Raw genomic sequence first — 23156 nt, 5'->3', positions numbered from 1 at the left:
CTAAATATGAGTTAAAAACTAATATGCACCCACCGGATATTTTTATAGACCCGTATGTTCCAAGCCCAAACATTCTTGAAGAAACAATTAAACATTTAAACTTATTTTGATATTGACATCTTGTTGAATATAAAAAAACATAGATGTTAAAAACAGAACTGTTATTTATCTATCTAGAGGTCAAACTTATAAATTGTTCTCGGTAGATTTCAAGAATCAGACTGTAAATGTCGCCCAAAGAATATAAAAATTAAGAATGAAACTTTTTGAATGGATGGTTTATTTTACTTCATGGCTTATACTAAGAGAGTTGTTTATTAGTTTAGTATTACTAGATTGACAAGAGATCTCCAATTACCACCGAGTCTTTGAGAAGTTGTCATGTAAGCCTAAAAGGTTAGCAAACTGAGTTCTTTCTTAATGTTCCTTAATCTATTTCAGTCAGGTTGCTCGATATATATGATTAGGGTGCATTAGCTTTATTGTTTTAGGTTGCAATTAATTTTATAATATTTTGCATCCGTTGACAAAAAATCCTGAATTTGCCACTGAGCCGATCCAAAACCTATATCTTTTCATGTCAATTAAGTTCATGTTGGGTTTAATACCCCTATGCAGGGATGAGCAAAATCGGTACCGGTACCGATTGGTACCGGTACCGATCCTGAAATCGGTACCGATTTGGTACCGTCGGTACCGAATCGGTACCATGGTTTTAAGTTTCGGGATCGGTACGGTACCGGTCCCGTACGGTACGGTACCGGTATTTCCCGATTTTTTACCCTCGGTACCGGTACTATCCCGGTACCGTACTGAACCGAATATTTCGGTACCGGTACCAGTACCAAGAATTTCCAATTTTCAAGATCGAGAAAATCAGGATCGATACCGGTCGGGACCGGTACCATCCCATGCTCATCCCTGCCCCTATGTACAACATGCATATAATTGAAAATACGTAAAATGAAAATAATCCATGAAATTAAAATGAAAATGACTTCATGGTCTCGATTCTAGAAGGACGCAGACGTGGTGGCCACATGATATTTTAGCTTTTCAGCATGGTTTGAAAACACACCAACTACTGAATTTGCAGTTAGATCCCTCAAAAGTCAGATATTACACAAAATGTCGTCTTACATCTTAATAGGACTTTGAGAAATTAAATTCTAACTTGATGGTCATACGAAAATACGTATTATAGTGGGTTGGGTATGAGAAAGATTTTGGTAATTACCGTATCGTAACGGATGATAAAACAAGATCTTATACGTATAAGATCTTTTTATCTATTAATTTTTTTTCTAAGGCTTATACTTATTTATAGTCTAATGTAATTGAAAACTTACTCATGGGGATACTTACTATTCAATTACATTATTTTAAACTCATCAAAAACCCGATTTTGCGTATAACAACCGCATAACATTAATTACTTCAAGTTTATATAACTACTTCAACACACTATTTGTTATTTATGTTAAGATTATATAATATAATAATTTTATAATATATATTTTTCAATACGAGTAAATGATAAGAATAATCGTGTGTCACCTAACATCACACATGTCTCATGTATTTTTTTCAATACGAGTAAATAATATTATAATATAAACTTTTAAGTTTAAGATGGTAACTGTGAACGTATGAGTTTTACAAATGATACAAATCATAAATGACAAAAATTACTGTGTGAGTTGAACCTATATTAAGGGATAAACTTTGTGATTTTATACTATGGAAAGAAGAGGGACGACTTTACTTGTTTGATTTTAAAAGCATGTGAGGCACATAAGCGATACCGCGATAGGATCCACGGAGCCGAAGTGCGAGACAAAAGGTGAAGAGCACGCATCACGTACATGAGTCACAAGGTAATTAACTATGTAATTTTTTATATTACGAATATGCTCTATTATCATATCCAACGTTTATATATAAATAAATTTTTTATAAAACTTAAAATGCTAAAAAATACACTAACTTTCAGTGCACAAAAATGCCATATGCAAGAGGCTCCCCGGAAGCACACATTTGCAATTTTGATATGTGCATCGTATACACTTATCAACTGATGTAAGAAATGCCTCAACAACCCTCTAAGTGTGTCTCATGTCTCGACGCACTTCATACATGCTTTTCAAACTAAGCATGTCTGCCTTGGATTTAGTTAGTTATTTTGGTTAAAATGATGAATAAATGACTTTTTATTTATCCTTTTTTTTACTCGGCCTGTTTGTATCGACATCTAGGTTTTATGCTTAACAGCTACAAGTTGACTAATTTTTTTATTTTTTTTATTTTATCTGTTTTATATCAAATATAAAGATTTTACTTTCATCTCATAATATAATCTTATTTCTCATCAAACAATATTATTTTATCATTTTATACGTTACCTCTTAAATAACTACACCTATTAAACTGTATTACTTTAGTTAAGTTTGACAATAAATTAACTAGTATTATGACTTTAAATACAAAGACTTTTCCTTCATCATGTATTTTAGAGATATCTTGGCGAATGCCTCCCCTCTCAATGAGTTGGAGAGTTAAAAATTTTAAAAATGTATGTATACGTGAGTAATATGAGTAGATTACGATTATAGCCATTCTATAAAAATTATAAATCATCATTAGATTTTAAGTGTTAATAACTACTTAAGCACCATCAAGAATTCACTATATATAAAAACGCTAGGGTGACAAAACAAACTTTTTAATTAGAGGTGATAACATATTATTTTACATTCGGGTCAACTACTCTAACAATAACAAGTTGAAGAACTTGATATTCTTGTCATACGAAATTTGGGTAGACAAATGGTCAACGTTGAGAAAATGATTCGGATAATTGAGTGGATATCACTTAATATCATACACGTCTAAAGCTTGTTTTTTTAAATAGTCTTATAGACTCCTACACATCCCGTTTCTCACATCAAATATACCAATCCAATTCAATAATTACTCACGAAATGCATCAATCCATCTCCATTGACAACTCGTTTAAATTAAGTTTTCGTCCCAGTTCGCCTTTTTTTTTCTTTAAGTAATTTGAAAATGTGTTTTTATGTGATACAATATAATTTAATCTACCCGACATTTTTAATATGGATATGATCCAAAATGTAATATGCACAAATTTTAAGTTTTAGATGGTAACTGTATACGTGTCATAAATAACAGAAATTACATGTTTTATTATACTTTTAAAGATGTGAGTTGTAACATTTTCTTAAGGTATAAAATTTGTGATTGTATAGTATATTTCCGTGAAAAGAAGAGGGCGACTTTGTTTATGTGTTTGGTTGTATAAAGCTCTTGACACACATAAGGGATACCGCTATAGGAACCACAAAGCCAAAGCGCAAGACAAAAGATGAAGAACACACATATGTACATTAGTCACAAGGTAATTATGTAAATTTTTATATTTTTGATAAAGTTCTATCATCATTTATCCCAACCTTATATATAAATAAACTTTTTGAACAACTTAAAATGCTAAATTAGACTATCTTTTGATGCACAAAAATGTGTGCCAGAGGCTCTCGCAAACCACACATTTGCTATTTTGACATGTGCCTTGTATACGCTTATCAACTCATCCAGTCATAAATGCCTCAACGGTCCTCTTAGTGCGCCTCACGTCTAGGCATGCCTCAAACATGCTTCAAACTAAGCATACGGACCTCGGGTTTAGTTGATTATTTCTGTAAAAATGATGATTCGAGGATTTTTATTTGTTTTTTTTTCACTTCATTCGTTTTGATCAATGACTCAACCTGCCATCTTTATGCTTAAAGGTTATGCGACTTATGTGGTGACAAATTTTACTTTATTTTTTTAATTTATCTATTTTAAACTAAATATATCACACTTTAATTTCATCTCATAAAAGTAATCTCATTTCTCATCAAATAATTTCTTTTCATCGTTTTATGCGTCACCTTTTAAAAAATTACTAACTTTAATTACTTCTTACAATTAGTTAATTATTACTATAACTTCAAATACAAAGACTTTTCCTCCATCTTGTTTAATAATTTATAAATCATCATTTTTCTTAAAGAATATTTTGATAGTAAAACGTCTCTCCTCTATCAATAAGATGGATGATTCAAATTAACAACTAGATATATGCATAAATATATGTGATTCTAAATAAAATTATTAGTAATCGTTAGACTTTCCGTGTTAATTACCACTTAACCACTATCAAGAAACTACTAAACGTAAAAACGCTACGCTGACAAAGACAAAACTTTTCAATTAGAGTAACCTACGAAATTGGGCCGGTCAAACGGTCAACGGTTCCCTTACACCAAAACACAAGGACTAATCACGCCAACATAAAAACCAAAAGGACTTAATCCCAAACACTCCAACAGTAAAAGGACCATTTCACCAAACAGACTGCTTCCTCTATTCTTCTTCAAGACCATTCAAAGTCAAAGCAGAGTATAGACTGGTCAAACATTCACAACTCATTCCATCCACCTTCAAATCCTTCATAATAATATATTAATAATAATAATCCATTGCATCCATTCATTCATTATTAATCCAATTGTTTTCATAATAATAATAATAATAATTAGTAGCGATGATGAATAGTAATCCTTCAACGCCGATGAACGCACACGCGCCGTCGTCAATCTCCGGTGGAAACGGATCACCGGATTCAAATACTCCGAGAAGAAATTCGAAGCGGCCTAAATGTATATTCTATTCTATTATATTAGATCCTTGTTTATTTTAGCTTTTTATTATTATTATTGATGGATATTCGAGTAACATACATATTAGATGCAGTCAACTACCTTTTGCTAATTGATTAATTATTACTTTTTGTAATATCATATTTGTGTTTCATGTATTTGATGATTGCTGCTGTATGGTAACATGTGTAGATCTGGTGCATATATGTATGATTATTGATGTTAGTTGAGCTTATAAGAGTTTATGAACCCTAAGTATGATATAGTACAATTAAAAGTATAGATCGTTGAACTGCTTAAGGTTTGTTATTATAATCATAGTTCTCAAGGTGCAACGCGCACTCAGGCCTGAGATAAGTAAAACAAATATCATAAACATCTATGCAGTATTGCAGACGTCGGTCGATATCGCAGATATACCGGTTAACGCTCCCTTGTTAAAAATTGGTCGGAATATCGGTACCGGTAATATCGGCGATATTGACCAATATTGGACCGATATATTGCCGATTTTGCCGATATCAGTTTTTTTATGTCTTGATTGTATATTTTTAGTGTTTGATGCTAGTGTTTTTAAGTCTTTATCGGTTCCTACTTGCTACACTTGTTGGTGTTTTGTAAGATGCATAAGGTTGACTTGTTGATGGTATGAGGAGAGTATACTGAATTGTTGGTGTGAAATTGCTATATATATATATAAATTCTTCATGATATTAAAATTACTGATATCCGATATTTTTCCGCATTAACTGCATAGATAAACATATATATTTTAGAGGTTGTAGACATGTTTAGCGCTAGGTTAAGCTGGTTCGATGCCATTTTTGGATGGTTCAAACCAGTTTGCCCGGAGTTAGCAAAATTTTTCCGGAGTTTTCAGGATTTGGCTGACATCTTGCCAGAATCTGATCGGAATCTCGTCTAAAGGTCACCGGAGCGCCTGGATGGCAGCACGGTTCCCTTCTGAGACTTACCTCGCCTGAGGGCCTAAACACATGCCCGAAGGGCTTTTGGCAACATAGATTCTAATTAGGCAGTGTGTTTGATTTATCATGTATGTTTTAGGTTGTGTTTGACTGTTTGTTATATGGTCTTAAGACATTATTTGGATGCGTATACTAATTGATATTCCTTATATGTTTTTTTTAAGATTCTAGGTTTACACAGCAAGAACTTCCAGCTTGCAAGCCAATTCTTACCCCAAAATGGGTATGTATATCTTTGTTTCAATTTTTCCTCATGCTTCTAATTCATTGACTTATGACAAAGAATCAAGTTTAATTTCTGTTTATGTAATCTACTGCAGGTGATTTCAGCATTCATGCTTGTGACAATCGTCTTCATACCTATAGGACTTACTTCCCTCATTGCTTCTAATGATGTATGATTGAAACTTAAAACAGTCTTTATTAAGTAACTTCATGAACATTTCCATTCTTGCCTTTTGTAGTTTGTAATCTTGGATTTGTTTTTGTTCAAGTAGGTAATTGAAATTGTTGACCGGTACGATAATGCCTGCATAACAGGCACAAAAAGTCAAAAGGTCCAATATATACAAAATGCTACCACAGATAAAACCTGCACCAGAACCTTGACAGTAAGTTTGATAACAAGTTCTTTTCAAAAATTTTTTCGTGATTAGAAAGTTTTAACATTTTCACAATTGAATGAATTTTAGGTCAAAAAGAGAATGAAGCAGCCAATTTATGTCTATTATCAGCTCGACAATTTCTATCAAAATCATCGCAGGTAACAACTGTTTCATTTCATTTTATAAGTTAAAACATAAATTCCGTTCATTTAAGACTAAACAAACAAAACCTACTTTTGCAGGTATGTCAAGAGCCGAAGTGATAAGCAACTGAGAAACCGCGGTGATGAGAATGCAACAAGTACATGTAAGCCTGAATATGAAGCAAATGGAATGTCAATAGTGCCATGTGGACTTGTAGCCTGGAGTTTGTTCAATGACACATATGCTTTCTCTACCAGTGGCAACCGGTCATTAACCATAAACAAGCGGGAAATTTCATGGAAGAGTGACAGAGATGAAAAGTTTGGTAGTGATGTCTTCCCAAAAAATTTCCAAAACAGTAGCTTTATTGGTGGTGGAACTCTCAATCCGTCTATCCCAGTAAGTCTTTTTAGTCTTAACTCTTACCCACCATATTATTTACATAATAAATGAAATTATCTGATCATAATGTTTATGTTGTTTGTTTTGAACTTTTGACAGTTAAATCAGCAAGAAGATCTTATAGTTTGGATGCGAACTGCTGCGCTTCCAACATTTAGGAAACTTTATGGGAAAATTGAGCAGGATATTGAGGCTGGTGAAAAAATAACTGTGGTATTGGAGAATCGTTACAACACTTACAGTTTCAGTGGCAAGAAGAAACTTGTGCTTTCAACCACCAGCTGGCTTGGTGGGAAAAACAACTTTATTGGCATTGCTTATCTGGCAGTTGGTGGCTTGTGCTTCTTACTAGCTACCACTTTCACTGTCATATATTTTGTTAAGCCAAGGTAATTTCTTTTTCTTTTTGTTTCTGATTTTAATTAAAATAGAATCATAATGTTAGGGACTTAGGTATTAAAGATTTAAATGGGCATGTTCGTGGGTCAAACTCGACACGAACCCGGAAATTGTGTCAGGCACATGAATCTGAACATGACACAAGTTTTTGTGGGTTGACATGAACACGACTCCATTTAAGCCAAAGTTTTGTTTTTTTTTTAGTTTTGCATATTAATTCTCTTAAAATTAAAAAGTTACAACAAAAAATACAGATGTATATACAACAGTATGTTCAAACTATAAAGCATGATGCTGATTTTTTTTTTTTTTTTATATTTTAAACTTTGGTATAGAACACAAAATCAACATATTTTATGACGTAAAACACATTTTAAAAATAATACAAAAATAAATGGTTAATGGGGTCAAACGGCCAGTTCAACCCGAACACGAACTGATTAGCGAGTGTGTTCATGTCTTGGACCCCGAACTGATCCGTATTTCTTCAAGATTACACCCAAGCCCGCAAATTTCATGTTTGGTTTATGTTATGCTAGAAATCCACATACGTACATAAAATAGCGTACTCGGTACTTCATGTCTTGGATGATGAACTATTTTTTTTTTGTTTATTTTTATTGTAGGCATCTTGGAGATCCGAATTATTTGTCATGGAACCGAAACCCAGGTGGTCACTAATGTGTGATTGTGCAATTATGAGGCGGGTTGAAAAGGGCTCCTTTTGATCGTGTATGTATTTGATCTGTATTACATGTTGTGTAGATTTAGTAAAGTTATTTATTCGTTGTTTAATATTTTATTTCCAAGATATAACTTCTTTCGTATTTTTGATCACGCAATGTTACGGTTACACGTTTCATGACTATGTTACGCACTTGAAAAACATGTATTAATATTATTGAGTATACACTGTACAATAGTCTTTACTGCATTACTGCTCACAAATCATTCGCATTTATTTGAAATATAAAGTAACAGAGTATATGCATACACAAAATCCCGTATCATTTTATGAGATATGAACATATTCTGTCTCTATTTCAATTAGTTGCTTACAAAAACTTGTTACTAGTCTTGTGAAAGATGAACATAATCCCCAATTAGAAGTAGATGAAATGGCACCCATCATAACCTGTTAGCAAAAATTAAGATAATTAGTCAAATAAGGTCACAATTGTTGGTGGAGATTGGTTGTGATTGTATGAGCTTACTTGGGTCAACTGTGACCAGCATGGCGGAACCACCAAACTCACAGGTGCCGCCCGCCACTTTGGTTCTTTGCCAGAAGCTGTTGAACGCATAAGAAGCGTGAGCAAACAGTGTGTCAGGCTGAAAACAGGCACCATTTGGCTGCAGTGTTTCACAGTCGGCCCCTGAACCACACGCGTAGTTCATGGCTTCTTGAATGATTGGGTCTGGGACAGATGGTTTAGCCACACACCATAGTACAGACCCCGGCTCATGGTGTGGTGGCGGTGGTCCGTTTGGTGGAGGGTACACAACCGGTGGCTCAAATAGAGGCGGTGCAGGTATGAACCCTGTAGGTGAAGGAAACGAAGAAGTTGGTGGGCTTGGTCCATAATTATATGGAGGGCTCAGACCAGGGCTGGGGTTATAACTGTAAGGTGGGCTTTGACCAATGCTCGGTTGATATGAGGCAGGTGAACCGGGGTTAGTATTAGTGGGTGGTGTGTTAGGAGTACCATAAGAAGAAGGCGGTGTCGGGTAGGTGGGGTAGGAGGAAGATGAGGTAGGTGGTGTGGGATAGGAGGAAGATGAGGTGGGCGGTGTGGGATAGGAGGAAGATGAGGTGGGCGGTGTGGGATAGGAGGAAGATGAGGCGGGTGATGTGGGATAGGAGGAAGATGAGGCGGGCGGTGTGGGATAGGAGGAAGACGAGGCGGGTGGAGATGGTGTCGGCAGAGTGGTGGCGGGGGGATAAGAGGAAGAAGATGCAGGCGGAGATGGTTGTGGCAAAGTGGTAGTGGAAGGCGGCAGAGGGGTGGTGGAAGGTGGAGAATCACAAAGAGGATCAACAAGTAGCCGAGGTAGATCGTCTTCAAGATGATTCACAACATGAAATCTCTGTAACGAGGTCAACTTCAAAGTCAACGCTCCAGGTGATCTTGCATCTGCACATACATACATATACATATTAATCAACATTATATATAAAAACGAGTCGGATACAGTATAGTTGTAACTAGAATACGTGCATGATGGTGAGGCGAAGGAATGATAATAAGAAATGGCGAATGCATAGAGAAACCCTAGTAACCGATGGTTCATGTTCATTATCAGTGTTATCTGCAGATACATGCATAGCATATAGTTTGTGTGTGTGTGCGTGTATTTATATTCGTGCACGCGTTTGTGTGTTTAAGACAGAAACAAGGTTTTGGTGAGAGATAGGGGTTTGGATACTTAGGAGATAGTGGTGGAGGTGAGATTCTTGGCTTAAGAATGGATAAAAGCACCCTGAATAATATATAAATGGAAAGTGTGGTCTTTTGCTTGCTTTATACTCAAAGCTATGAAATGGTATCTCAATAGTAACATTAGTGTATGTATGATCTCACCTGAATCTATAATTTTTGTATGAACATTGCACACATCAAACATCTCTCTGATGGACCTTGTTTCAAGGCTTAAAATCATTAAGCGTAGTTTTAAAACTTAATAATGCTTTGAGTAGACACAAACTAGTTTAACTTCAACCTCTTCTACGCACAAATAAACTACACGTGTAATTAACATACACATTTTGATGTAAATAAAAATTTAAACGTACGAACTAGTGAAGAAATCTTTTGAACTACACGCGTAATTAATGGTTATTTTTTCATGTAAATAACATACACATTTTGATGTAATAAAAAATTTAAACGTACGAACTAGTGAAGAAATCTTTTAAACGATTTAGTTATTTTTCTCCTCACTAAAATTTGGTTTCGTGTACTTAAAAACTCTTACACAAAAAAAAAAGAAAAAGAAAAAAACACGACATCTTCAATGTAAGTTAACTTTAAATAATTTAATATGAGAACCATATACACTTATATGTATCATCCTAAACAAGATGCACGATAAAGTTGTTTTAACCATCTTACTTGGTATAGGTATATGTATATTTAACAAGCATCACTAAACTCACTAAACACAAACATAACGATATGTTTAATATAATTCAAAATCTACATAAATCTATGAGAACCATGTATAGACTATATACACTTTATACATGTCATTTTAAACATGATATATGCTATAAAGTTTTTTAAGCATCTTTTATGGTATATGCATTTTATAACAAACATGCTTACAAGTAGGCCTCTAAATGAACCAAACTGACATAAATAAAAGCATGTTCGTGCTCGTTTTCATTTTATTTAACTTTAATCGAATACGAACACGAACATGCAATCGAACAAATTTTTGTGTTCATGTTCATTTGTTAAAAAAACGAGCATGAACACGTTCATTCGTTTAACACCTAAACAGAAAAAAAAAAGTTAAAAGAACAAAAACAAACTTTAACAAACATAAACCCGTGTTCATGAACATAAACGAATGAACAAAAGTGTGTTTGTGTTCGTTTGTTTAACTAAAACAAAAAAAATGTTCATTTTCGTTCATTTATTAAAGGGGTAACTTTATAGAATAGTAATCAAGTTTCAAATATTTCAATTATGTCACTAAGTTTAAAAAATGTTTCAATTAAGTCGCTCAACTTTCTTATTTTATTAAATTATAGGTTTTAACATTTTTTTTTATCATGTTTTGTTTTTATTTTAATGAGGAAATCTTTTTATCTATTTTTTCATGTTGATATGGAGTGGTAACATGGATTTTATCTTTGATTTTTGTTTTTATTAATATAATTAACGTTTTTTTATTTTTAAATATAACTACATATATTCCAAATCTCGACCCCCACATGTTCTCCTCCATTGCTTTCTAACATACAAAAAATCCGATGATGCTCGATTTGAAGATTTAGTGACCCGATTTAAAGAAAAAATGTATGAGTGATATTGGAACACTTTTAAAACTTGGTAACTATTCTATAAGATATTCCCTAAACAAACTTCTCACCGAACACTTCATGAACGTTTGATTTGTTTACAGGTTTACGGTGATACAAACATGTAACTAATAATATCAAAACTTAAGCAAGGTCGGTAAAAATTTGAAAACTGAGGGGTCCATTTGTAAAGACCGTGTAAAAGTTTTTAAATTCAAATCTTGACACCCAACGGCCAAAAAAGTTGAACAAAAACCCCCAATCTCTCAAACCCTAATCCTTCGATTCTTCAATTTCGTAAGTCTCTTTCTTCTTCTGCTTATTAAATCTCTCAATTCAAACCCTAATTCGCTTAATATTGTTTTTATCCGATCGATTACAGATGTGAAAGAAGTTAAAACGCAATGGTGGCTTTTAAGGTACCTTCGAAACCCTAATTAACTGTTTCTGTTACTCATTTTGTTTAAAAATAGTGTTTATTGGACTGATGTTTGTGTTGTTGTATTGGATCTAGGTGTTAAGCACGGCTAAAACTAGGGTTTCCGGAGAACGAGTGACGAGGAAGAGCGGTATTTCGGTTTACTTTAATTTTTGTACTTGTTAGGGTTTCAGTTTGTGTTGTACTTATTAGTTTTGAAATTGTTTTAACTTTTAACAACAGGTCGGGATCAAGTTGCCGCGGAAACTAAGTAAGTTTTTATCTGGCATTGACAAAGTAGATGAAACAATATAATACAGTATATGGCTTGTTTGAATGCAATATTGTAAAATCTTGCTTTTCGAAGTTGAAACGTCTTCTTTTGGTATGTGAAACGAGATTCTGATTCACCAGTTTTGTTTGTTAAAGTTTGTTTTTGTTCAAAGCTTACTGATAAGTTGTTCAAAGTTGGGGGTAATTGGGGAATATTAGAGAACTTAGTGATTGTTTTATTGGTTTGAGTGTCGTGATAAACGTGCAAGGGTCGAGAAAGCTACTGATAAATTGTTAAAGTTGGGAGTAATTTGGGAATATCAGGGAATCTAGTGATTGTTTTAATGACATTAACTGAAGTTTTGCATGTAGATGGAGTTTGTTTTCTCTTATCATAATTTACTTTCTTGTATACAATAACATTTTGATTTACATGTTTTAATGACATTACATGTTGATTTACATTTTTTCTTTTTTGTAGAAGGAAATCTATTCCAGTGAAAGATGAAATCAGTCATAACAATGTCAACAGTCAAAAGGTTAATATTAATTTCCTAATTCTTACCAACCTTGTATACATGGTAGCAACTGGTAAATGAGGAATGCAGTCTTTTAATGCATATACCGTTTCAAATATATTAATCCTGTGTTCTTTTTGTAATGATCATGAAGGAGGCTCTCAACAAGTTGGACAAGATTAATGGGAAAAACATCAGCACTGGTAAGAATCACACACCTTAACTGCTGGTATCTTAAGTTTTCTGGTCCATACAAGTTTTTACAAATTTGTGCTTCACAGCTCGAACGGCAGTAGGAAGAAAAGCATTGGGGGATATCAGCAATTCCCAGGGTGTTTTAAAAAGAAATGCAGCTGTTGATGGATCTAAACCAGGGTGAGTAGTATTGAGCTGTTTCCTATTCAAAAACCGGTTATTTAGTTATCCAGTTTGTGGTATCTTGAAGTTTTTTTCTACAGTTAGAAAAATAATTGTCTGAAAAGTTTTTCGTCTGTTAGCTTAATATGCTCACTTGGTCTAAAACATTACAGGAAAGGTAAAGTGGAGAGGATGACATATACACAAAGGTACGCACAAAACTGTTCCTGTTATTATTTTACTGCTAGTTTTACTTTAGTTTCTTGAAAACTTTGAGATGGCGCACTTAAATCTTGTGATAAATGCATGAAATTTACTTTTATATGTATTTTTAGGGCCTCGGTTTCATCAGGAAAGGATCTGAAGGTTTTCAATGGTAATCCAAAGACGAGGGGTCAAGAAACTGGGTGAGTGACACTGAGGTTTTCCATTAAAAATGGTTATTTGATTATCCAGTTTGTGGTGTCTCAAAGTTTTTCTTAAAGATAGAGAATAGATAGTCTGAAATTTTCATTGTGTTAACTTTAACATGTTCACTTGGTTGAAAACATTACAGGAAAGGTAAAATGGAAGGGATGACATATACACAAAGGTATGAACACAACTATTCCTGTTATTATTTTACTTTTGTTTACTCTAGTTTCTTGAAAACCTTGAGATAGCACACATTAATCCAGTGACAAATGCATAAATTGAAAGTTTCAACCATATGAATTTGTAGAGTCTCGGTTTCATCAGGCAAGGATTTGAAAGTTTCCAACAGTAATCTAAAGACGAAGGGTCAAGAAAGTGGGTGAGTGGCAATGAGCTGTTTCCCTTTAAAAATTGGATATTTTATTATCCCGTTTGTGCTATCTTGAGTTTTTTTCTACATGATGGAAATATAATTTATGTGTTTACTTTAACAAATTTGTTTGGTCTAAAACATTGTAGGAAAGGTAAAATGGAAACGGTGGCATATTCACAACGGTAAGCACACAACTATTTCATTTACTGTTGTACTTTCTTTTTTACTTAATATCTTAAAACCTTCAAGATTGCACACGTTAATCTCAGTGCTAATTGCATGAAATTTACTTTTATATGAATTTGCAGGGCATCGGTTTCATCAGTCAAGGATTTGAAGGTCTTCAATGATAAATCAAAGACAAAGGATCAGCAAACTGTTGGTTATGTAACAAGGTAACGGTAGTTGATGTTCTTTTCTGTTTTGGTTCATATCTTTACCCAATTTACTATTGTGATTATCTTTTATTTATTTAGGAAATCTGTAAAGACATACTGCCCACCACGACCACTACAAAGGTTTCTATTTTCATCTGGTTATGTTTCTTTAGATTACTTTTGCCAGGGCCCTTGAATTAAAGTTTCCAATTGCTTATTTTAAAGGAAATCTTTACCAGTGTTTAAGCATGTTGACAAGGAGGAGAAATCTGATATCAAGAAAGTATGAATCTGTTCTGTTATGTTATGAATCATTTTTTAACATTTTTTTTCTGTAAATTCTCAATATACTGTGCTGTAGGGAGAGAAGGATAATAAATTGAAGAACAAGGAAAGACATGGCTTCTTTGGTGAGTAAATTTCTTTTTAAGTGAATCACTTTGATGATATTAATGTATCAATTTAACTCTTTTGTTATTTTGTAGTTTCAGTTAAACCTAAAGTTGGCACGACAATTGCACCACAAGTAAGCAATACTCGGGAAAATCGTCGGAAGAACAGAGTTAGTGACGGATGTATAAGAATGTAAGTTCACGCATGTCAAAATCTTGTATCACTATAACCGTTTTTAGTAAATCTTAAGAAGATGTATTAAGTTTTTTTAATTTTAATCTGTTTACAGGTCATCATATGGTCAGTCAACAGCTGATAAACAGAGACTGTCTAGAATTTCAGTGAAGGTATCTTGAAATACATATTAATTGTAAGCCATTTATCTTTTATTATGTTCTGATATTTACAAAAATCCCTACCAGCCTACCGTGAAAACAACAGTTGGTATTCCCAAAGCTCAAAGGGTATCAAGAACCACTTCTGTTTTTACCAAATCAACATCTGCAACTTCTGTTTTATCCAAGAAAACAGTGGAACCATCAAAGTCTGAATCTGTTTCATGTAAGAAAAGTGCTCAAGATGTCACATTTGATGCGAGTACATCAAAACTCACTGTCAAGGGGAAATCTGGTGCTGGTCGTCGAAAATCGTATACCTCTTTGCTAATTGAAAGAACAGAGGTGGTTAAAATTTTATTGTATTTTTTATTTCTTTAATAAATACTTATGTTATAATAATCTTGATGATATTTTGCAATGCAGCTTCTAAAGGATCAGGCTAGTGCCACCAAGGAGGAGATCCTGCCTAAAATTTATGATGATGCTAATCAGCTTGATGTTGCTGAATATATTGATGAGATCTATCAGCATTATTGGGTGACAGAAGTGAGTTTATCATGCTTTCTTGCTATGTTTGTTGACTGGTTTGCTATTTATATATACACACGTGACGAGGTATAATCCAAATGGCTTACAAATGCAGGCAAGTAATCAACCACTGAAAAACTATATGGATATCCAAAGAGAGATCACTCCTCAAATGCGGGGCATACTGATCAATTGGCTAATAGAAGTACTTTCTGTTTATCCTTTTCTTATGGTTAGTTTAATAATGCATAAGTTAGGATTAAGGTTTTTATAATCTGCATATGTTGGTTGCTTGCAGGTACATCTGAAATATGATTTAATGCAAGAGACACTTTATCTCATGGTCACACTCTTTGACTTTTACTTGTCTGCAGTCAAGATTAAGAAAAGTGAAATGCAATTAGTTGGTCTCACATCACTGTTACTAGCATCAAAGTACGAGGATTTTTGGCACCCACAGGTAAATGTTTGTGTTTTGTCTTTCTGCACAGGTTGGCCCATAAACACTCGACATAAAAGACAACCCATGATAAGCAAACGGATCAAAATAAACTGCATCTAATGTTTTAATCCTTTTAACAGGTTATGGAACTAATTAGTATCTCAGCAGAGACATACACAAGAGAGCAAATGCTTGGAATGGTATGTTTAAAGTTATTGCTGCTTTTATTACGATGTAGTTTCACCAAAATCATATACCTTTTTTCCAATTATCAGGAAACCACTATTTTACAAACGTTAAACTTCCGTCTTCATTTGCCCACTCCATATGTATTCATGCTGAGATTTCTTAGGGCCGCACAGGGAGGCAAAAAGGTAATTGTTGTGTCTGCTGCTAAACAGTTTCGACATGAATCTCAATTAGGCAAATACTAAAAACTTTAATCGATTTTTTCAGTTTGAAAACTTAGCATACTTCCTCATTGAACTGTGCTTAGTGGAATATGATGCTTTACACTACAAGCCATCATTACTATGTGCATCAGCTATCTATGTTGCTAGATGTACCCTGCAATTGACCCCAGCATGGACCCCACTTCTATGCAAGCATTCTAAATATCATGAATTTCAGATCAGGTAAGTGTTTTAAAATCTAGTTGTTCATTTGTTTCTACACAACACTTGTCACAAATCTTATCATATTATAACACTGTAGGGATTGTGCTGATATGATATTGGGATTTCACCAAGCTGCAAGCAAATCAGTTTTAAGAGTTACATATGACAAGTACACGAGAGGCGAAAACTGCAAAGTTGCATTGATCAAACCTCTGGTCAAGCTTCCACCTCCATAGTCTTTTCGACCAAGCAACAAACTGGTAACATCCAACTGATGTTTTGTACCAACATATAGTTGGGCTGAATGTGTGAGATCATGCTCTTTTAAAATAGTGATCTTGGTTTGTCGTCATATAACGATGTTTTTGGTGTAGTATTATCGTCTTTGTGATATATATAGAACAGAAGAATCGATGCATATTTGTGAATTGTGATTGTGAAATTGCATGCATCATACATATATCATCAGATTCTTGCTAACTGCAAACATCCCTTTTCATTCTATATTAAGCTTTTTTATAATGTTGCTATATAGTATATTAGAATGTAGAGTATGTGCATGTAACAACAGTATTATCATTCTAGATAAACACTCACTATACACAAGTAGCAACTAGTTGACAATCATGTAACACCGAAAAATCTTCACTCGGATCCAACGTGTTCCTGACCGCACGATAAAAGTCCAGCCACGAAGACGAGTAACTCGAATCCAAACTCCCCCACGAGAACGTAGGATTAGGCGTAGCAGGACTCGCAACCACCATATCAAGAACTGACATAGCCGGCTTAAGCTGCTGTGGGAAATTAAAAGCCAAGTTATCAACCTTATGCTCGTAAATCTTCCCATTCCGATCCAATTTGTAACGAGACGTCCCTTGAAACTCCCCCTTCGCTTCCCATGGGACTCGTGGCACGCCTTTCAGATTCCAACGGATTAGAATTAGATTCTCGGACGGCTGCCACACCCTGTATATCTCCAATGAGATCTCTTTGAATAGGATTCGGCCGTGGAAACGTAATGCCCTGAAAATTAGCTTGTAGTTTTCGATGCCGGTGAACTTGTTGAGCGGATCAACGAACGTGATATCGTCCCTGTAATCCGAATAATCCAAACATCAACAATTATCAATGAACTTCAATAATAAATTATAATAATATTATTATAACCGATTTGGGACAAGTCTAGATACCTGTAAATGTCGTAATTGAGATCGGAGGTGAAGATGAGGGGGAGGTCATGGCGGAGAGTGCGAACGGCTAAGCCGAGGTTAACGTAGAAGTCCTGGCGGGGATCGGAAGGGGGGGAAACCCGAAGGCGGACGGGAGGGGGTTCGACGGGTGAGGATTGAACGGCGAGGACGGTGTGGGGATGGTGAATGGATGGAGGTTTGAGTGAGGATTGAAGGCGAGTGAAAGATGGAGAGAGGTTGAGGGTTAGTGTGAAAGCAGCCATGGATTGATTGGAGGAGATGGAGTTAGGGTTTGGGTGGTGGTTGTTTCTGAGTGTTGATCATCATCGTTGTTGTTACGGAAGTGAAGACGCGTGTGTCTGGTTGTGATTAATTTGGGGGGTTTTGTGATTTTGGATTTATGACGTAGTTACCTGTGTCATGTATGTGTGTGTGTGTGTTAACCACAGTTCTGTGGTTTAAAATGTATGTATGCTTAAACCGATGTAACCACAAATAGATTAGACAAATTTGACAGTTTGGTTCTTACTTTGATGTTTTAACTGTTTGGTACAGTTTGAAAGTTGGTAGTTAAAAACTAAACTGACACTTTAACGTTAATTTCAAACAGTTTGTGTAGTTTTAAAATGAAAAAAATATTATAAAAAGTAAAAGTTTTAAGTTTGTTTTCGATAAGTCATGTGTATTTTATTTTGTAATTAGGCAACTTAACTTTCAGTTTGTATTTTGAAACAATAGGAACAACTACTATATTATCATAATTAATATATTTACTAACAAACAAAAATGGGTTTAATGGCATTTTAGTTATTTGCAAACATATAATATGAAGGTAAAAAAATGGTGTTAGAACACTTATTGAAATATGAGTGACCTAATTAAGATAAAACTAAAAGTTGAGTGACCTTAAGATAAAATTAAATTTGAGTGACTTAATTGAAATAAAGTTCAAACTATGAAGGTAAAAAAGATGGTGTTAAAACACTTATTGAAAGTTGAGTGACCTAAGATAAAACTAAAAGGTGAGTGATCTAATTGAGATAAAATAAAATACGAGTGGCTTAATTGCAACAAAGTTCAAACTTTTAAAATTTATTAAGCTTTGGTTAAAAAAAATATGTTTAAAATATCAAAATTAAGTTACATCAAAACGGTAAAACTGGTCTGCCCATCCAACTCCATTGTATTTGTTGTTTCTTGAAACGTTTGTTAATGATTCTATCCTCAAGTCTTAATAAAACCAATCGAACCGTATTCTAAACATCAAGAAAGTTGTAGGGGTGCTCTTTGATTTTATATTTTTCGAGTTGGGTTGTTTGGGTTTTTGACTAGGAAAGAAATACCCAATTAGCGGCCCATCTAAAGTTCGGGTTGGCCAGGAAACATGTTTTTTACACAAAATATCATCTAAATTCACCGTGCTCATAAAAAATATAGTCGAAATTCAAGCAACATGAAGATATGATAGGATAATGTTCAAAAATTAAAACCTAATATTCAAAATACCAAAGACTCTAAACCCAAACACATGCATACAATGTCCGGGTGCTTTTTTTGGGTTTAGGTTTTTGGAGTCAAGTTCGTGTTTTTTATTAGGAAAAAGTGACCCGATAACCTATTTAAGGTTTGGATTGACCGAATATTCATTAATTTGGGTTCGGGTGCCTTCAAATTTAAATCAGGTTTTACTCTAGAATACTGTACTACTTTGTTTCGAAATGTACATTCGAACAAATTGTTTGAAAAAGAAAAGTCGTTGATTTGAGTGGTATTTAACATGGCCACCTGACACGGACGCTCGCATTTCTTTTGTCTGTTTTCTTTTTATTATTTCGTATTTTATATGATTTGATATTATTATTGTCAATATATGGTTAATATTAATGTGTGGTCATCAATTGGGAGACGCCATGCGAAATCTTTGATGTTTATAAAATCCTTATTTTATAAGACTCTTTAATCAAAGTTGGACTACTTTGAAGATGGCTGCAACTGAGTGTTGTAAAAGTCACTAATCGCTAGTTGGATGGTGGGTGAGGATTAACGATTAATCAAGATTAATCACATCGAACTTTAATTTATAATTTTTAGTTTTATATATGTACATAAACATTTTTATATGTAATTTTCAGTTATATATATACACATATACATTTTGGCCGGAAATTAGCGGAATCTCATTGCAAACCGCCGATTTTGGCTGAAACCTCGCATAAAACACTTACTAAGTCCAGTTTATCACGATTTTAGTCGGATTTGATCATTGACCGATTAATTGGCCAACTAACCCAATATTAATAAGTGAGGTGAGGACTAGCGATTAATCAGGGATTAATCTACGCCTACTTATGATTTTTACAACACTAGATGCCGCAGTATAAGAATCTTATTATTATTAGTTTAAAAATGCAACAACAACCTATAACATGTAAATTATTAATATTAAGACAGAATTATAGAAATTGTCCTTTATGTTTACCCCAAATTTCACTCGTGGTCATTTATGTTCTAAATTGATGTTTATTGTCCTTTACGTTTCATAATCTTACAGCGTTTGTCCTTTAGGCATAACCCCGTTAAAAATCTTTGTTAAGTTGTGTCACGTGCTCCTCACGTGGGGGTATAACCGTAATTTCAGACCTCCTCTCACATCCCCCCCCCCCCCCCCCAATTTTAAACCCAATTCAACCCCGATCGTTCAATAATTTATAACAAAAAATTACGGTTATACCCCCACGTGACACAACTTAACGTAGATTTTTAACTGAGTTAGGCTTAAAGGACAAACACTGTAAGATTCTGATACATAAAGGACAATAACCATCAATTTAGAATATAAAGGACCACGAGTGAAATTTGTAGTAAACATAAAAGACAATTTTTGTAATTCTGTCAAATATCAAAAAATACTCAAGCGGAGTGCAAGTAAAGCATTAGACCAAATTACAATAAGTAAACAAATTATACGTAGGTAATTTCGGTTTTTACTTTTTAGATTGTTTAATGATAAGGTTTGTGGTGCATAGATGACATGGACCGATGGAAGTTACATTACTGAAATAATTTTTCTAGTGAAAAACGCGTCAATTTCAATACGTGTCCCCCAAAAAAGATTAAGACGACCCGACTAAAATTTTGACATGTATATTCCAACGTGTAGACGCTGATGCTAAACCAAACTTCCAATCAAGAATATGCTATATACAGAATGAAATATTCCATATGTGAACTGTGTAAAATGTATACACAAATTTAACCACTTATTCGAGCAATTCTACCAATTCGATCAATGTTTTTGATGTTGCCTTTTCGTCGTTCGGGCTAGAGAAACATCGTGATATGATATTTAACATTAGTTATATAACACTAACGCAAGTTTTATAAAATTAGATCGTTATTGTTACAATATGTATAGACGTTACATTTTTACTGATACATTCGCTATTCAAACCTTTTGCTTATGTTCAGGTGTGTGAGTAAACTCAAAATCGATATGAACAAATGCTCGTTCAACTTCTAGTAGTTGTTCTAGTTTTACTTGCAACATTTCCCTGATATTATGAGCCTCGCTAAGCATCATATCCTTCGGTAACACAATGTCTACCTCCACAAAGTAATAACTACCGAATGTGTACGCTCTGACGGTATCAATGTGTTTTATTTCTTCGTGATGGTTCCAAACCAAATACGTCAATTTTGCCAAGAACTCTGGTGGGGCCGTTCTCCTATTAACGACCATACGTTCTCTATAACCGTCTTTGCCCAAGTATTCATCGTATATAACGCTATCTACAAACAAAAACATTCATTGAGCTTGTTCTATTGTTACACATTGAAACAACTTTGATTGTGTACTCACAATTATGGCTCCAACGGGATCAATCCACCATTTGTAACGTATAGCCAATACAGTTGCTCCTAAACCAACGGAATTGGTAATGACGTCGAAGAAATGATCTTGAGCGTATGCTCTCACTATTTCGTTTTCCAACCTTCGACAATAAACCATTAATATAAACTTCACCGCGGTTACAAACACCATGATACCAATCACCCACATTTCGTTGTCATGGTTCTTGTTAGGGTGAGTTTGGATCAAGACGAGTTAGACATATATAAGAAATATAGAAAAGTGTCACCTAACAATTATCCATGACTACGAAATGTTACCTCTTCAATGAGTTCTCTAGCGGACTCTAGCAATATTTGGAACCCGAGAGTTGCCATTACTGATGCAAAAACTGCAATGCCCTACAAGTCGATACTTTAGGGGTCAAACTATAAGAAAAGGAACGACGTTGAATACTTTTATTAATAGAAAGTTTGGTTAGAGGTCAAGGATCCACCGAACTTACAACAGGTTGCATACGATTCTTCCCTATTGGATAGTGATATTGATTAGGATTTTTCATGGCGTTCGAAGTAAACCATAAAATAAATCCAGACAACAAGTCCAAAAGCGAATCAAAAGTCGATGCAATAACTGCTAACGAACCACTTTCGATAGAAGCAAAAACTTTAGCAACGAAGAGAAAGAGATTAGCAACGTTGGACACATGGATCGCCAATCGCTCACTCCGAGCAAGATTCTTCATTTCATCCTGTAAATAATAACATTCATAGGTTATGCAACTTTTTAACGTTTTATGTCATAGGTAACATTAACTAATGTTGTTTAAAAACTTAAACTAGTACTAAAATAGGGAAATCATGAAAATGTAAAAATGGAATGCTAAAAATTATATTCTAAGCTAGATGTATACATAACAAGTATGGTCCACTAACTGATATATATACGGGGGATATCTAACGGTTTTTGAAATGTAGTCATTATTAAACTTTTTTAAGGAAAAAATACATGTAATTTTATATTTTATTAAATAATTAAAATTAGCAATCATTTCTTTTTTGGTGCATGAAACATATACTCCCTCTATCCCGATTAAAGTGTCTTAGTTTAAAAAACACAAAGTTTAAGGTAGATTAAATTATTGTTTTCTTTGCTTACCAAATGACAATAATGCCCTTGAAAATTGAGTTTATCATTATTGTTTATTAATGTTGGTTGTGCATCTTAAAGGATAAACTTGAAAATTGGCTTTTAAATTTTGAAAGTGGACATTTGTAATGAGACAAATAAAAAAGAAAATGTAGACAATTTTAATGAGACGGAGGGAGTATAATTGTATTATAGACATCTCATGAGATATAAATTAATTAAATGAGTTGTTTTTGATACTTTTGTTAATTGCTGTCATTAGTGACATGCTAAATACGGCAAGACCAGTTTTGTCAGCATTAATGTACGTAGTGAGCCATGTGAGGAGTTATTCCTTTTAGTTCAATGGCATCTAACCTGGACACTGTATGTTATTGTCTACTTTTTAATTTCATGTGAAGAAAATGTTTTAATGTTGAAAATGAAATAATCATGTTTGTCCACCTTAATATATATGAAGAGTAAAGTTTATCATTTTATACCCAATTCTGTAAACTCTATTTTAAGTTAATTCTATATATTTGATTTTGTCATGATTATCTAAACCTATCACTTTAATATTTTACAATTTAATATGCTAAATTTCTATATATTAGAGTATTTTATTTAGAAAACCTAAATTTCAC

At 34.0% G+C, this 23156-nt stretch overlaps 5 protein-coding genes and 1 pseudogene across 8 annotated transcripts; 3 read left to right on the top strand and 3 right to left on the bottom strand.

Annotated features, from left to right (window-relative positions):
• Positions 1-4527: 4527 nt before the first annotated feature.
• Positions 4528-8090, top strand: LOC143629137 (ALA-interacting subunit 3-like). The gene is made up of 8 exons (XM_077098489.1): positions 4528-4727; positions 5878-5936; positions 6034-6108; positions 6211-6324; positions 6406-6476; positions 6561-6861; positions 6964-7253; positions 7890-8090. The coding sequence occupies exons 1-8, from the start codon at positions 4613-4615 to the stop codon at positions 7942-7944; spliced, it is 1080 nt and encodes a 359-aa protein (XP_076954604.1). The 5' UTR covers positions 4528-4612; the 3' UTR covers positions 7945-8090.
• A 237-nt stretch (positions 8091-8327) lies between these two features.
• LOC143629138 (uncharacterized) lies at positions 8328-9586 on the bottom strand. 2 transcript variants are annotated; one of them, XM_077098491.1, is made up of 3 exons: positions 9479-9586; positions 8478-9398; positions 8328-8398 (listed from the first exon to the last, which is right to left on the bottom strand). In XM_077098491.1, the coding sequence occupies exons 1-3, from the start codon at positions 9525-9527 to the stop codon at positions 8367-8369; spliced, it is 1002 nt and encodes a 333-aa protein (XP_076954606.1). In that variant the 5' UTR covers positions 9528-9586; the 3' UTR covers positions 8328-8366. The 2 variants fall into 2 exon arrangements, with proteins under 2 accessions (XP_076954606.1, XP_076954605.1); XM_077098490.1 differs by having other exon boundaries at positions 8364-9398.
• Positions 9587-11580: 1994 nt separating this feature from the next.
• On the top strand, positions 11581-14825 carry LOC143629136 (uncharacterized). 2 transcript variants are annotated; one of them, XM_077098488.1, is made up of 16 exons: positions 11581-11709; positions 11805-11859; positions 11952-11979; positions 12466-12520; positions 12654-12702; positions 12781-12874; positions 13030-13065; positions 13192-13263; positions 13413-13448; positions 13578-13649; positions 13790-13825; positions 13952-14038; positions 14120-14161; positions 14246-14303; positions 14382-14430; positions 14506-14825. In XM_077098488.1, exons 1-16 carry the CDS (start codon positions 11695-11697, stop codon positions 14607-14609), a joined length of 888 nt encoding a protein of 295 aa, XP_076954603.1. In that variant the 5' UTR covers positions 11581-11694; the 3' UTR covers positions 14610-14825. The 2 variants fall into 2 exon arrangements, with proteins under 2 accessions (XP_076954603.1, XP_076954602.1); XM_077098487.1 differs by having other exon boundaries at positions 12463-12520.
• On the top strand, positions 14618-16708 carry LOC143629105 (putative cyclin-B3-1). The gene is made up of 9 exons (XM_077098464.1): positions 14618-14630; positions 14789-15093; positions 15175-15297; positions 15395-15484; positions 15578-15739; positions 15862-15921; positions 15997-16095; positions 16178-16356; positions 16436-16708. Exons 1-9 carry the CDS (start codon positions 14618-14620, stop codon positions 16572-16574), a joined length of 1170 nt encoding a protein of 389 aa, XP_076954579.1. The 3' UTR covers positions 16575-16708.
• Positions 16709-16808: 100 nt separating this feature from the next.
• On the bottom strand, positions 16809-17794 carry LOC143629104 (uncharacterized). The gene is made up of 2 exons (XM_077098463.1): positions 17532-17794; positions 16809-17433 (listed from the first exon to the last, which is right to left on the bottom strand). Exons 1-2 carry the CDS (start codon positions 17792-17794, stop codon positions 16935-16937), a joined length of 762 nt encoding a protein of 253 aa, XP_076954578.1. The 3' UTR covers positions 16809-16934.
• A 3169-nt stretch (positions 17795-20963) lies between these two features.
• LOC143629103 (metal tolerance protein 10-like) lies at positions 20964-22163 on the bottom strand (annotated as a pseudogene). Its single transcript, XR_013152874.1, has 4 exons — positions 21887-22163; positions 21704-21782; positions 21391-21623; positions 20964-21320 (listed from the first exon to the last, which is right to left on the bottom strand). The product of XR_013152874.1 is annotated as a metal tolerance protein 10-like (transcript).
• Between the last annotated feature and the right edge of the window lie 993 nt (positions 22164-23156).

This window comes from Bidens hawaiensis, unplaced genomic scaffold (genome assembly GCF_021521415.1).
Source record: "Bidens hawaiensis isolate Kalapana, Puna unplaced genomic scaffold, B.hawaiensis_p1.1 tig00005162_1, whole genome shotgun sequence".
In the NCBI taxonomy this organism is placed as follows: Eukaryota; Viridiplantae; Streptophyta; class Magnoliopsida; order Asterales; family Asteraceae; genus Bidens; species Bidens hawaiensis.
This window is presented reverse-complemented; position numbering and strand designations above follow the sequence as displayed.